The 16,226-nt window shown below is 42.6% G+C and overlaps 1 protein-coding gene across 2 annotated transcripts; it reads right to left on the reverse strand.

Moving 5' to 3' along the window:
- Nucleotides 1-3,585: 3,585 nt before the first annotated feature.
- LOC118396410 (tripartite motif-containing protein 16-like) lies at nt 3,586-14,545 on the reverse strand. Of its 2 annotated transcripts, none has more exons than XM_035790591.2 (6): nt 13,867-14,545; nt 8,371-8,466; nt 7,962-8,195; nt 7,369-7,519; nt 5,696-5,743; nt 3,586-4,609 (listed from the first exon to the last, which is right to left on the reverse strand). In XM_035790591.2, exons 1-6 carry the CDS (start codon nt 14,461-14,463, stop codon nt 4,086-4,088), a joined length of 1,650 nt encoding a protein of 549 aa, XP_035646484.1. In that variant the 5' UTR covers nt 14,464-14,545; the 3' UTR covers nt 3,586-4,085. The 2 variants fall into 2 exon arrangements, with proteins under 2 accessions (XP_035646484.1, XP_035646483.1); XM_035790590.1 differs by having other exon boundaries at nt 7,369-7,528; nt 13,867-14,544.
- Nucleotides 14,546-16,226: the final 1,681 nt, after the last annotated feature.

Raw genomic sequence — 16,226 nt, forward strand, 5'->3', positions numbered from 1 at the left:
CTTGTCATCGGCAAGGACTAGGGAGTTTTTTGGGGGGATAAAAATAAACAGAATAGAGGTGAGCACAGACAAAATCCTAGAGGAAAACCTGGTTCAGTCTGCTTTCCAACACTGAGAGACAAATTCACCTTTCAGCAGGACTATAACCTAAAACACAAGGCCAAATATACACTGGAGTTGCTTACCACAAATGTTCCTGAGTGGCAAAATCTATGGCAAGACTTGAAATGGCTGTCTAGGAATGATCAACAACCAACTAAAAAGAGCTTGAAGATTTATTTTTTTAACATTCTCGTAAAACATTGTACAATCCAAGTGTGGAAAGCTCTTAGAGACTTACCCAGAAAGACTCAACACTATAATCACTGCCAAAGGTGATTCTATGTATTGACTCAGGGGGTTGAATACTTATCAAGATATATGAAGTGTTTGATTTTCCATTGTTAAAAATTAAGTTAGAATTTAGAGTATCGTTGACAAAAAATGAAGCTTATTTTAATCTCACTTTGTAACAACAAAATGTGGAAATAGTCAAGGGGTGTGAAGGCACTGAAGGAGTCACTGACTCTTATTGTTACCAAGGAATTGTGCATGCATGATATAGGCATGTGAAGTAACATCACTTTTCACGGGGGGCTGGCTGGGAAAAAAACAAACATTTCGTAGGGCCCTCCCTGCACACTTCGGAAGCTTCAACACAGACCATTATTGATTTACACAAAAGTGTATATCCACAAAAGTCAGATCCACACACAAGTGCACCACACCCATATTCAGTGCCTGGTGTAAGTATTCACTATCCTAAAGTAATTTGGTTGTGTTGCACATTTCACAAGCTTAAACAACCTTCTCTACGTGTTTTGTCTTATCTTTATTAACGGCATCACAGCATCAAATTAAACATTTATTAATACATTTTGAATGTTTTCAACTACTAGAAGTATCCCATATAGTGTGTTTTCAAGATGAAGGGTGGGGACTAGATCCTGGGACAGGTTTAAGATGTCCGAGAAGACGCCCGCCAGCTAGTCAACACACACTCTGAAGACTGGGCCAGGGGTGCCATCTGAGCCGGGTGCTTTGTGAGTATTAACCATTTTGAGAGTTTTCGTCAGGTCAGCATCGGAGAGGGAAAGCACCTGGTCTTCTGAAGCAGCGACAGTCTTCGTGGATGGCTTTTGCTCAATGAAGGTGTCAACGAGCTAGCTAACTATTTATTTGCCTAAACACTCATATTTGTAGGTGAATACGTTGCTGTCTATTCATTATTCATTATTACCAATATGTCAATACGCTAGTGTCAGTGTTCAGTGTCATGTTAGCTAGTGCAACAGCTAAGGTAGCCACAATTATGAGCTGACTTGACATTAAAGCAAAATTTCACTTTTTTAAAAATATATATTTTTGTCTTCGAAAAAAAAGTTTTTGCTTTGTCATTATGGGGTATTGTGTGTAGACTTAATCCATTTTAGAATAAGGCTGTAACGTAAAGTCAAGGGGAAAAGTCAAGGGGTCTGAATACTTTCCGAAAGCGCTGTATGCAACCGTTTTCTTTAACGATTAGTTAGGTTAAAGTTAAGAGACAAAAGTAGTCTGTTTAGCAATCCTGCTGGGTACAGACGTCAATTCAACGTCTATGCCACGTTGGTTCAATGTAATTACATTGAAACGACTTGGAAACGATTTTGAGTCAAGCAGTGTATGCCCAGTTGGATGATAGTCATGTCAACCACCACCTAACCTTCTACTGAAACCTGTGTGTTGCCTCGTTCACGTCATGTCGGGAACTCTGAAATACGACCTTTCTACTGGGAAGGAGGAGGAAACTCCGGTATGATCTCTGGAGCCCGATCTTTCCTACATGCTAAACTCTGGTCTCATGCATCACTGAATATGGCAACAAACATGGCCGCGGTTTCGTCTTCAATGGTGAGAAGGGTACTTGTGTTCCTCCGATCACTCCAATATAACGTGAACGTGGCACAATATATCCCCGGTGAAGGCAGGGGCTTATCTCATATTTTTAATAACTCTTATGGAAGGAAGTGAACATTTCCCATGTTAAGCATATGGAATGAATTGTACATGTTATGACTTTTAATACAGTTTTATACACTTTCTTGACATGTACTCTAATTATTTTTTCTAAGTGATTAACCCGAGAAGAAATAACTTTGTAAAACTGTTACATTAATCATTGTAATACACAAACAAGAGCAAGGAGAGTATAGAGGAGACGTTGTATTGTTGACATTTAGGATAAAGAAGTTGAAAGCAAGGGTTATTTGATGTCAGATAGGAAGATAACTGTTCAAAAATAATTGTCTCCATCACCTTGCTCCTGTTTCTCATCGTTCTATCGTCACTCCATGTGCAGTGGGGAGATGACTACACCAAAAGAATAGAGGCGCAAAGAAACCCTATTGAGGTTGTCTGCAGGGCCTAGCCTTTTGGGCCCCCCAAGTCATAGACTCCAGCCACCCAAGTCATAGACTGATCTCTCTGCTTACCGCACAGTGCACAAAGTATGGAACCAATAGGACCCTGAACAGCTTCTACCCCTAAGCCATAAGACTGTTAAACAAGACTTCTAAATAGCTAATCAAATGGTCACCCAGACCACCTGCATTGTCCCTTTTTTGCACTAACTCAATGCACACACACATACTGAACTCTACTCACACATTCTTACACTAACACAAAGTACGTGTGGATAGCTGGGGAGGTGGTCCAGAGGGTGACTAGACTTCCCGTGCGGAAGTTGGAGAATTTAGCATTTTTTAAACACCTGAAACGTGCCTTTCCTTTGTTTCTAGAGCAATAGTCATTATGCTTAATTCTATGTTTAAAAATCTAAATATGTCTGCATATCTAAGCATACCTCGTAAAGGGGGGCTCTTATACCTAGAGCTGGCCCTAGTGAGTGAGAGAGTGAGATCAGGTAAAGTTCTGGAGATGAAGGAATACAGGTACTGTATGTGGAACTTTAGTTAGACCCGTATGGCGTATCAATACCATTTAGAATCTGTCCCAGTTCAAAGAGAGGATGTCTAAACACGAATGGGGAATGTCGGCCATGAAGTATTCCAATGACAGTGATCTGAAATATACACCCAATGTAGTGCACTACTTATTGACCTGGTCAGAAGTAGGTGTCATTTGGGACAGAGCCAGTAACTCTCCTGTGTATGAAAATCTTTTGTCTTCTTTATCGTTATCTCCTCCCCTCCTCTATCACCACACCACAAACCAGCTTCAACACAGTCCATTTAAAAGTCAAATACATACCTCGGAATACTATTACTATAGTGTTTGTTAATGTCATCTGTTAATGTCAGACATAAACATACAAACAACTGTAAGATACTGGTGAAACGCAGTATTTTAACGTTTCAGGAACTTGTTTATCCAATTGGAAAATCAATTTGACAATCCAAATCATTACCTTATTTTTGTTGTATTAATTTCCCATCACCATAAATATTTTTTAATCGCTGAACAATAGAAGGCCTAACTTAATATATTCCTAACTCGGGATTGACGATACATCTACAACGATATTAGCACAATATATTGACTGGCAAATCAAGATATTTGCAGTTTTTTATTGTTTGGTCAGTAGCACCACCTGCTGGATAGGTTTAACGTTGCGCCTGAAAATTACGGGTGCATCAAATTTGGCAAATTTAGGGCTGGTTTCCCGGACAGCTCCATTGAACATGCTTTTAAATCTAGTACTAGGCTTAATCTGTGTCCGGGAAACCATCCCAAATAGTATAGTTAGCAAGTAAGTGTAACTACCTGTTCCATGCCACTGAGAACAATTGCATAGAGACGGATAACCAATAGAAAACATATCAATGGCGCTCAATGCAAACCAATATACATCAAAAACATACACCATGGTGAATGTACAAGATTAAAACATTCCATTTGATAGAATATAAATACATGACATTTTTATTAATTACATCTCTGAAGATCTAATCAGTCCGGTGAAGTAACTGCAGAAAAAGAACTAAGCCGAATGAAGCATCACACATGGGGACTGTCACCACCAGCATGACTAGTATCTATGTGGGCCCCTACCACAGTTTACACAGCTCAGCAGTATCATTAGCTCCATAGAGACGAAACCCAGGATAGAGGGGCTGAGGAAATATGGTGTGGACTTTGTGGAGGAGGGTCATTGTGTCAGAGATGCTGTAGAAGGACAGAGTACCTGCCTTGTGATCCAGGTACACTCCCACTCTGGAGGACCAAGGGCCCGGTACATTAGTCACAACATTATTGTGTATGAAACGATAACCACCCGTAGAGCACCCTAAACTCCAGGACTTGTCATTGGATCCGAATGCATGACCTGCCCTTGTTCTGCTGATGTCTTTATATGAGACTGCTGTATTAACCCAGTGCCCACTCCACTCCACCTCCCAGTAACAGCATCCAGACAGACCCTCTCTACACAGAACCTGGTAGTAGTTGGTGAATCTGTCTGGATGGTTAGGATATGATTGGGCTTGATCTGTAAAGGTGACCTTTCTCTTCCCTTCAGTCAGAAAGAGTTCTTCACATGCTGTGTTTGGGTCCAGTGTGAGCTGACAGGAATCTGGGAGAAGAGCGGAGCAGAGACCAGCAGAGTTTAGAACAAGTTGTCAAATAATGTATCCACAATGTTTAAAAAATCCAGTCTTTTTTCAGTAATTTACTGGCAGAACAGTAGCCGGTAGGTTACTGTAGATTTACAGGAAAAGCTTTTTTTGGTGCTACAAAAATACAGTATGGGTTGGTACTGCAATATAGTGAATGATTGGCAGCACAGTAGCCAGTAGGTTTCTGTATTCTGTGGCTGTACCCATTTCCCACAATGCACCATCATTTTCCAGTATGCTGCAGTAGAAGAACAGCAAAACAGTCAATACAGTAATTTATTGTAAAATTACAGCAATTGCTAACAGTGTAGCTGAATGTCATTGATCCCCCATAATGCATTGCTTTTACAGTACTGTAACAAAGAATTCCAGTAGCTAATTGAAGATTTTTAGCTGTACATTTTCACCAATTTGTTACAGTGTACCCGGTATTTGATTTACAGCAGAGCAGAGATCAATGGAGCAAGACAATGAATCAGATAGCTGCAGTACCCAGTCTTTGACTATATCCACTATTGCTATAGTATATATTCTTATCTCAGGGTTTGTGAGGAGTGTCCGTATAAAGAGCATTAGTGATAGAGATAGCATCAACTGAGATTACACCAATCGGATTAAAACAGTTCCTACATTAATATTGAGGTCTATTGAACTTGACCAGTTCTACACACACACACACACACACACACCCTCTTCTGCGCTAAACTATGCCATTAGCTTTTCTTTGCTGCTTAATATTGCTGCCGCGGTAACATCGCTGCTACCCGCTATACATTGTCTGTTTTCTGCTAGTCTCAACACCACCCCAGCCTCCACCTGTTTGTTTCTGCTATTTGTTCCTGTCAGGGGGATTGGTATATATCTCGCTCACTGCCTGTGGTTGATTGATAATGGTAATAACGGTACTCATTGATATGGCATCCCCTGAAGTAGCATTGCCTAATGCCAAGACCAAATCTATTGTCATCTCTTTTCTAATAAATGGTTAAATGAATGAGGGTTTCCTGTCTGAACTGTTAGTTGCTTTGAATAAAGAGACTCACATTGTAAGAACTGTTCTCTGGTCTTGGGCTCTGTAGGCAAAACATCCACTACAGACAAACAAACACATTCACAGAGAGAGGGAATGTTATCGTCATACCATATTGCACATGTACAGTGCATTGTTGTGTTGCAGTGCATTATTACATTACAGCCTTATTCTAAAATGGATTTAATTGTTTTTTCCCCTCAATCTAAACACAATAATGACAAAGCAAAATCATATATTTTTTTTAATGTATAAAAAAAACAAATATTTCATTTACATCAGTATTCAGACCGTTTCCTTAAGACTTTGTTAAATCACTTTTGGCAGTGATTACAACCTCGAGTCCTCTTAGGTATGACGCTACAAGCTTGGGACTTTCTCCTATTCTTCTCTGCAGATCCTCTCAACCTCTGTTGGATGGGTTGGATGGGGAGCGTCGCTGCACAGCTATTTTCAGGTCTCTCCAGAAATGTTTGATCTGGTTCAAGTCCGGGCTCTGGCTAGGCCACTCAAGGACATTCATAGACTTGTCCCGAAGCCACTCCTGCGTTGTCTTGGCTGTGTGCTTAGGGTCATTGTCCTGTTGGAAGGTGAACCTTCGACCCACTCTGATCTCCTGAATGCTCTGGAGCAGGTTTTCATCAAGTATCTATCTGTCCTTTGCTCTGTTTATCTTTCCCTCAATCCTGACTAGTCTCCCAGTTCCTGCCGCTGAAAAACCTACCCACAGCATGATGCTGCCACCACTATGTTTCACCGTAGAGATGGTGCCAGGTTTCCTCCAGACGTGACGCTTGGTATTCAGTTCAATCTTGGTTTCATCAGACCAGAGAATCTTGTTTCTCATGGTCTGAGAGTTCATTAGGTGCCTTTTGGCAAACTCTAAGTGGGCTGTCATGTGCCTTTTACTGAGGAGTGGCTTCCGTCTGGCCACTCTACCGTAAAAGCCTGATCTGAAGGTTCTCCTTTTTGAAGGTTCTCACATCTCCACAGAGGAACTCTGGAGCTCTGTCAGAGTGAACATCGGGTTCTTGGTCACCTCCCTGAGGTAATCAGTTTGGCCAGGCGGCCAGTTCTTGGAAGAGTCTTGGTGGTTCCAAACTTCTTCCACTTAAGAATGATGGAGGCCACTGTGTTCTTGGGGACCTTCAATAATGCAGAACTTTCCCCAGATCTTTGCCTCGACACTATACTGTCTCGGAGCTCTATGGACAATTCTTTCGACCCCATGGCTTGGTTTTAGCTCCGACATGCACTGTCAACTGTGGGACCTTATATAGACAGGTGTGTGCCGTTCCAAATCATGTCCAATCAATTGAATTTATCAGAGGTGGACTCCAATCAAATTGTAGAAACATCTCAAGGATGATCCATGGAAACAGTATGCACCTGAGGTCAATTTCCTGTCTCATAGCAAAGGGTCTGAATATTATGTAAATAAGGTATTTCTGTTTTTTATAATAAATTAACAAAAATGTATAAACACCTGTTTTCGCTTTGTCATTATGTGGTATTGTGTGTAGATTGATGAGGATTATTTTTATTTAACCCATTTTAGAATAAGGCTGTAACGTAACAAAATGTGGAAAAAGTCGAGGGGTCTGAATACTTTCCGAATGCACTGTTTATGAATTGTAGGGAACTTTCAGTGATCTATAGTTGATGTTATTATTATTTTCAACGTACCTGTAGTCGAGATCTTGGTCCATTCTCTTTTAAGGAAGTATTCTAGTTTCTCTCTCAGCTCAGACACAGTCTTACTCACATATCCAAAGTACTGAAGAGGACGGACAGTGATGCTGGGTAAGTCTGAAGAAACACTGGGACTGGAGAGAGACTGATAACTCTTGGGAGTCAGACAAACGGACAGACAAATAATTGAGAGTTTCATCCATTCTACACTGATGAGTAACATGTACAGTTGAAGTGGGAAGTTTACATACACTTAGGTTAGAGTCATTAAAAACTCATTTTCAGCCACTCCGCAAAATTCTTAGGGCTGCAATCCCGTTAACGGGATTGATATGACAACAGCCAGTGAAAGTGCAGAGCTCCAAATTCAAACAACAGAAATCTCAATTAAAATTCCTCAAACATACAGTGGGGCAAAAAAGTATTGAGTCAGCCACCAATTGTGCAAGTTCTCCCACTTAAAAATATGAGAGAGGCCTGTAATTTTCATCATAGGTACACTAATGTCAGGAATTGAGTTTAAAGGTATTTGGCTAAGGTGTATGTAAACTTCTGACTTCAACTGTATCAAGGCAATATAGTTTTACCTGCAGGAAATGGATGTGGTCCTCTGTGTGTGAGAGCTGGTCACACACAGCGTTTCTCTTCCTCAGCTCAGCTATCTCCTGCTTCAGTTGCTCCAGAAGTCCTTCAGCTTGACTCGCTTGAGCCTTCTCTTGGGCTCTGATCAGCTCCTTCACTTCGGAGCATCTTCTCTCAATGGAGCGGATCAGCTGAGTAAAGATCTTCTCAGTGTCCTCCACTGCTGCCTGTGCAGAGTGCTTTTAGGACAGAGAGAGAGAGAGAAGAGAAGGCTTCATGTTAAACAGTCTATTCTCTCTTTAACTAGGAGCCCAGACAGCCTGTTCCCCACAGTGGGGATCAGTGAGTTCGGAGAGGGGTTTCTCTCGCTCTCTCCGAGAGAAGTGAAAAGGTGCATCTCTGGTCAATATTCACCTTGAGAGACTCCACAGCCTGTTGGAGCTCCTTCAACTCCTTCTCTCTCTTCTGGACTCTCTGCTGGACCTTCTGCTGACTCATCCCCAGTTGCTTCTGTGGAAAGTCACTATTCAATGAGTTATCAAGCTTTATTTGTCCAGTAGTTCCACTAACACCGTAATGAGACATAGGGCCCATAGAGAGTAAGGTCTAAAATAATGAGGAAATACCTTCGCAATATAATAATTGATATGTTGCTATGTAAACCTACATGTATCAAGTAGTTTACACTGAACTTTGGAGTCATGAAAGGGCATATTCTGAATGATAATGGTGTTTGGCTTGAGAAAATGGTGATACATTTGGGGCATTAAAGTAATTATGTACTACATCATACATTTCGTATTATATGGTAATTTCCATGTAAAATTACCCATGAGCACCAGCATGTGAAGTTCATAGGAGCATATCAAATTGGGTGTCAAATGAAAGCTAAGAGTATATTTTTGGGAAATTAAGGCATAGATACATTTTCAACCATTTTCCCATCTTAAAAATTAGGCACATGTTTCCATCCACAGTTTTTATGCGAGTAAAGTCATGCTATATACAAAAATGTATCACAACAGCTTTGAAGGAAACAGGAAGTTTCCGTACAATTTTATAAATGCCGACAGAACATTTCTTTGTTAGACATGGTGGGAGGGATCTTTTTGTGTCGGTAAAATGTATTACGCTAGACATTGTGGAAATGCCTTTAAGCACAAATATTGATATAACAATCATACAATTGGGAGTCACGCGATGGCATGGTGTGTGGTCCTCCAACTAGGACTCGGGAAACCATGAAGTTTATTAGGCTACAGATTAAATACATTATTATGAACTTCACAGGGTGGTGAAAGTGCACACCTTTCCAAGGTCACTGTATGTCAACAAGTCAGTTTGGTGGATTCACACCACTGGTGGAAAACATTTGCATATTTTCTTTATGCATATTTTTAAAATATTTGCATGAGAATCTGTTGCCAATTGGATGGAAACCTAGCAACTAATGGCTTTGATTTCTGGTCAAACAGATGGAAAATGGGGTATTAGACAACATCTACCAGACAAAAAGTCTTAAAAGGTATTAGAAATACATTAATTACAGACCCCTGCCAATTAATATCAACACTTATATTCCGTTTGGATAAATTATTTGCCTTCTGTAAATTTAAGAAACATTGCCTTGTCATTCCGTTACCAAAAACCCACATATTTTTAAAAGCCCCGTGCATGATGGAGCTTTGGCCTGGTGACATTACCAGGTGGTAAATTCGTTAATAGACCAATTAGAAAGAGTTCCAAACATCTCTGCCAATAACAGCTAGTTTTCAGTTTTCCCCTCCCCACTCAGACCCAGACAGTCCAAGCTAAATTCTTGCTTGAGAAATGTATCTTCGCTAAGAAGCTATTTGTTTCTTTTAGACCATTTTAATAGAAAGCAATCATGATTTGGTGTTGAAATAAATAAATAAAAATCTGTGTTTAATCTGCGTTGAACCTTTAACCTCTTGAACCTCTGGGGGCAGTATTTCATTTTTGGATGAAAACGTTCCCGTTTTAAAAAAGATATTTTGTCACGAAAAGATTCTCGACTATGCATATAATTGACAGCTTTGGAAAGAAAACACTCTGATGTTTCCAAAACTGCAAAGATATTGTCTGTGAGTGCCACAGAACTAATGCTACAGGCGAAACCAAGATGAAACTTCAAACAGGAAGTGAGCCAGATTTTTGAGGCGCTGTGTTCCAATGTCTCCTTATATGGCTGTGAATGCGCCAGGAACGAGCCTACACTTTCTGTCGTTTCCCCAAGGTGTCTGCAGCATTGTGACGTATTTGTAGGCATATCATTGGAAGATTGACCATAAGAGACTACATTTACCAGGTGTCCGCCTGGTGTCCTCCGTCGAAATTGGTGCGTAATCTCCAGCTGCATGTATTTTTCCATGTGATTCAGAGGAGAAACCAAACTGCCACGAATGACTTATCATCGAATAGATATGTGAAAAACACCTTGAGGATTGATTCTAAACAACGTTTGCCATGTTTCTGTCGATATTATGGAGTTCATTTGGAAAAATGTTAGGCGTTTTGATGACTGAATTTTCGGGGTTTTTCTCAGCCAAACGTGATGAACAAAACGGAGCGATTTCTCCTACACAAATAATCTTTTTGGAAAAACTGAACATTTGCTATCTAACTGAGAGTCTCCTCATTGAAAACATCTGAAGTTCTTCAAAGGTAAATGGTTTTATTTGAATGCTTTTCTTGTTTTTGTGAAAATGTTGCCTGCTGAATACTAGGCTTAATGCTATGCTAGCTATCAATACTCTTACACAAATGCTTGTTTTGGTATGGTTGAAAAGCATATTTTGAAACTCTGAGATGACAGTGTTGTTAACAAAAGGCTAAGCTTGAGAGCCAATATATTTATTTCATTTCATTTGCGATTTTCATGAATAGTTAACGTTGCGTTATGGTATTGAGCTTGAGGCTAAAATTACGATCCCGGATGCGGGATTGCTCGTCGCAACAGGTTAACGGCAGAAGCACTGCAAGGACGACTGTCGCCAGGAAATGTCCCGCCATCACAGGATCCTTCTGAGCCGGTGTAGGGACCTGACTAAAACAGAAAAGCAAGCTGATTTAGTTTAATTAACATAAAATGATTATTTTTGTTTTTTACCCGCTTTTAAAAAAAAAAAAATTGAACTTCATTATCCACCTGTACAGTAAGTGGCGGAATGCAGGGCTCCGGGCAGCCGAGCGGAAATGGAGGAAAACTCGCCTCCCTGCGGACCTGGCATCCTTTCACTCCCTCCTCTCTACATTTTCCTCCTCTGTCTCTGCTGCTAAAGCCACTTTCTACCATTCTAAATTCCAAGCATCTGCCTCTAACCCTAGGAAGCTCTTTGCCACCTTCTCCTCCCTCCTGAATCCCCCCCTCCTCCCTCTCTGCAGATGACTTCGTCAACCATTTTGAAAAGAAGGTCGACGACATCCGATCCTCGTTTGCTAAGTCAAACGACACCGCTGGTTCTGCTCACACTGCCCTACCCTATGCTCTGACCTCTTTCTCCCCTCTCTCCAGATGAAATCTCGCGTCTTGTGACGGCCGGCCGCCCAACAACCTGCCCGCTTGACCCTATCCCCTCCTCTCTTCTCCAGACCATTTCCGGAGACCTTCTCCCTTACCTCACCTCGCTCATCAACTCATCCCTGACCGCTGGCTACGTCCCTCCCGTCTTCAAGAGAGCGAGAGTTGCACCCCCTTCTGAAAAAACCTACACTCGATCCCTCCGATGTCAACAACTACAGACCAGTATCCCTTCTCTCTCCAAAACTCTTGAGCGTGCCGTCCTTGGCCAGCTCTACCGCTATCTCTCTCAGAATGACCTTCTTGATCCAAATCAGTCAGGTTTCAAGACTAGTCATTCAACTGAGACTGCTCTTCTCTGTATCACGGAGGCGCTCCGCACTGCTAAAGCTAACTCTCTCTCCTCTGCTCTCATCCTTCTAGACCTGTCGGCTGCCTTCGATACTGTGAACCATCAGATCCTCCTCTCCACCCTCTCCGAGTTGGGCATCTCCGGCGCGGCCCACGCTTGGATTGCGTCCTACCTGACAGGTCGCTCCTACCAGGTGGCGTGGCGAGAATCTGTCTCCTCACCACGCGCTCTCACCACTGGTGTCCCCCAGGGCTCTGTTCTAGGCCCTCTCTTATTCTCGCTATACACCAAGTCACTTGGCTCTGTCATAACCTCACATGGTCTCTCCTATCATTGCTATGCAGACGACACACAATTAATCTTCTCCTTTCCCCTTCTGATGACCAGGTGGCGAATCGCATCTCTGCATGTCTGGCAGACATATCAGTGTGGATGACGGATCACCACCTCAAGCTGAACCTCAGCAAGACGGAGCTCCTCTTCCTCCCGGGAAGGACTGCCCGTTCCATGATCTCGCCATCACGGTTGACAACTCCATTGTGTCCTCCTCCCAGAGCGCTAAGAACCTTGGCGTGATCCTGGACAACACCCTGACTTTCTCAACTAACATCAAGGCGGTGTCCCGTTCCTGTAGGTTCATGCTCTACAACATCCGCAGAGTACGACCCTGCCTCACACAGGAAGCGGCGCAGGTCCTAATCCAGGCACTTGTCATCTCCCGTCTTGATTACTGCAACTCGCTGTTGGCTGGGCTCCCTGCCTGTGCCATTAAACCCCTACAACTCATCCAGAACGCCGCAGCCCGTCTGGTGTTCAACCTTCCCAAGTTCTCGCACGTCCCCCGCTCCTCCGCTCTCTCCACTGGCTTCCAGTTGAAGCTCGCATCCGCTACAAGACCATGGTGCTTGCCTACGGAGCTGTGAGGGGAACGGCACCTCAGTACCTCCAGGCTCTGATCAGGCCCTACACCCAAACAAGGGCACTGCGTTCATCCACCTCTGGCCTGCTCGCCTCCCTACCACTGAGGAAGTACAGTTCCCGCTCAGCCCAGTCAAAACTGTTCGCTGCTCTGGCCCCCAATGGTGGAACAAACTCCCTCACGACGCCAGGACAGCGGAGTCAATCACCACCTTCCGGAGACACCTGAAACCCCACCTCTTCAAGGAATACCTAGGATAGGGTAAGTAAGGGTAAGTAATCCTTCTCACCCCCCCAAAAAGATTTAGATGCAAGTGGCTGTTCCACTGGATGCCATAAGGTGTATGCACCAATTTGTAAGTCGCTCTGGATAAGAGCGTCTGCTAAATGACTTAAATGTAAATGTAATGCACATATAATTGTTGCGAACGCCATTATACCAAAAATGGGGAAGACGACTAGTTTTCATGCAATTTCTTTCACTTGAGAAATACTGCTGCAAACATCTTACGTGAGATGTAAAATTGCGCACCTAACACCTCCTCTGCAAAAAAATGTGCAAATGAATTACGGATTTCTTGCGTTATCTTCGATTAATTCAGACTATTTTGAGAAAGTGTACTGGTTTACGGCATCTCGAGGGACAAACGGTAACATTGCGTTTTTCAAGCGTAGGTATGTTAAGGGTATATGCGATCGCAGACGTTCACTTCGCCTACCCGAACCTATATGTGCTGAAGAGTGTGCAAAGCTGTCATCAAGGCAAAGGGCGGCTACTTTGAAGAATCTCAACTAGAAAAATCTATTTTGATTTGTTTAACCTTTTTGGGTTACTACATGATTCCATATGCGTTATTTCATAGTTTTGATGTCTTCACCATTATTCTACAATGTAGAAAATAGTAAAAATAGAGAAAAACCCTTGAATGAGTAGGTGTGTCCAAACTTCTGACTGGTACTTTATATTCTCACAGTTTGTGTTACTTCTGCTGTGGGTCAATTATATATCAAATATATATAACTCAAACAGACTTAGTTCCTACTGTATCTTTAAGTCTTTGTTCATCAGACAGTCACCAACATGTTGAACAGGTCCTACCTGTTTCTCAGTTCTCTCTGCTGCAGCTGACACTGTATCATGGCCTTTATGTACATCCATCACACACAGCATACAGATACACTGCTGATGTGTACGACAGTAAAACTCCAGCAGTTTGTCATGATGAGAGCAGATCTTCTCCTGTAGTCGAGCTGTGGCTTTAATCAATTTGTGCTTCTTAAAGGCAGGAACTTCATAGTGAGGTTGGAGGTGAGTCTCACAGTAAGAGGCCAAACACGCCAGACAGGACATGAGGGCTTTCTGCTTTCTGGTCCCAGTGCAGAAATCACACGCCACATCTCCAGGTCCAGCATAGCACAGAGTAGGAGGGGTAGCAGCCTGGAGTACTGTCTTCTTCAGTTTCTCAACTACCTCAGCCAACATGTTATTTTTCCTCAGAGTAGGCCTTGGAGTGAAGGTCTGTCTGCACTGGGGACAGCTATAGACCCCTTTCAGAACATTCTTATCCCAGCAGTCCTCAATACACCTCCAACAGTAACTGTGTCCACAGGCAGTAGTGACTGGCTCCTTCAGTAGATCCAGACAGACAGAACAACAGAACTGGTCCTGATCCAGGAGAACTCCTTGCTGAGCCATTTGGACTGTTGTTCACTCTCACACAGACAGATACTCCGATCAGCTTTGTTTTCTCAGGAGAGAGTTTGTGGGAGGGAGAGGGACTTCCTGGTTCTGGCCAGAGAGGTGGGGTTAGAAAGAGAGAGAGAGAACTGGGGTGTGTTCAGCAGGACGCAACGTTTTAGAACATTCAGATATAAATATGTTAGGTAGAATTAACATGCCACTCCGACATGTAGAATAAGGAATCACTTCGGCTCTATTTGTGAATTTCTATCTGCAATGTTCAAGAACATTTTGCCCTGCAGGCAACTTCAAGAGAGAAACAAACCGTTTTGTTCCTAGGTTAGGGCCTGAAGTTTAATATGGAATAAATCAAACAATTAAACATTCTCAAATGTGAGTTATTAGAATATATGAAGTATGTTGTTCAAGGTTCCAGTTTATTTTTGTATAATTAGTTAGGTTGGAGTTAGAAAAGACCAACGTTGCTTTTCAGATAAGCAGTGGGTTGGGTTTGAGGGAGTTTAATTAGGCTGAATCAGGGTGCACCGGGCTATGGCCCATGACATGACCGGGCAAAACCGGTGAGGGAGGAACGCTCTTCTCAAATTGAACAGTGGGTGCCCCGGTTGGGCAAGGTTTGCCATCCATTTTGAACTGGACACTCGGCTCATGCCCAGGACGCAGCCGGTTACAAAATGAATGCAATTACTTTTCAACCAGTGCAAACTCCTCCTACCCAGTTAACCATACCATTTGAGCCCTATCAGTCCCGAGACCCCAGTATCACGTTTCAAGTAAGACCCAAATGCAGACTGTGTTGAAGTAACAATGTTTATTATAGCAACAGGGGAAGGCAAACGACAGGTCAAGGCAGGCAGAGGTCGGTAATCCAGAGTAGGGGCAAAGGCACAGGACGGCAGGCAGGCTCAGGCAGAGTGGTCAGGCAGGTGGGCTCAGAGTCAGGACAGGCAAGGGTTAAAACCAGGAGCGAGAAAAAGAGAGACATGGGAAAATCAGGAACTGGTTGACTTGACAAACAAGACGAACTGGCAACAGACAAACGGAGAACACGGTTATAATTACCCAGGGGATAATGGGGAAGATGGGCAACGCCTGGAATGGGGTGGAGACAAGCACAAGGACAGGTGAAACAGATCAGGGTGTGACACCCAGCAAAAAATGGTCTTTTCATTGATTTAATTTTGCCAAAGCAAAAACCTGACAAAAATGAATTTATATGAAAGCTGTACAGAAATAGTTTGCTCACTGGGAAATTAATATCCAACTAGTCGATGACAACTATGTGGAGTTTGTTACAGTATTGTAGACACTATGTCCTAGGATTTATAAAAAAAATACCTGGCCCCTTTGGGATTCGCCCTCGTCTCACAAACACCACTCTAGCTCAGCCCCCGTTAATTACACAAACTGGTTGGTATCTACAGATGAAGAATAAATAGACAAATCCAAATGTTCCAACCCAGAAGTCTGTAGCTCAAACACATAATGATTCAAATGGGTTAGAAGTTCAAAACACACCGCCGTTATGGTGGAACTCAATGGGTTAATCGAATCCCCTACCACACCCAATTCTGTTTTTAGGGGCCCCCCAATCAAATCATTATTCTAAAAATGTAGGGAAGTCAACTTACTAGCAGTATAGTAGTAGAATACACAATGTGGAATTTCGAACTTCGGTTGTGCATCAGCAGTTTTCCTCTTGTTATGTCAGTCGCTGATAGTCACTCAATTAGCCCATGTCGTTTAACATTTTATAG

Source organism: Oncorhynchus keta, chromosome 17, assembly GCF_023373465.1.
Source record: "Oncorhynchus keta strain PuntledgeMale-10-30-2019 chromosome 17, Oket_V2, whole genome shotgun sequence".
NCBI lineage: Eukaryota > Metazoa > Chordata > Actinopteri > Salmoniformes > Salmonidae > Oncorhynchus > Oncorhynchus keta.

Bases quoted from the DNA above. Each gene is read 5' to 3' on its own strand.
- LOC118396410 (XM_035790590.1), bottom strand. From the start codon at position 14,463: ATGGCTCAGCAAGGAGTTCTCCTGGATCAGGACCAGTTCTGTTGTTCT. The intron at 8,196-8,370 runs GTGAATATTGAC...CTGTCCTAAAAG, and splicing joins AGGCTGTGGAGTCTCTCAAG to CACTCTGCACAGGCAGCAGT. The intron at 5,744-7,368 runs GTACGTTGAAAA...GTTTGTCTGTAG, and splicing joins GACCAAGATCTCGACTACAG to TGGATGTTTTGCCTACAGAG.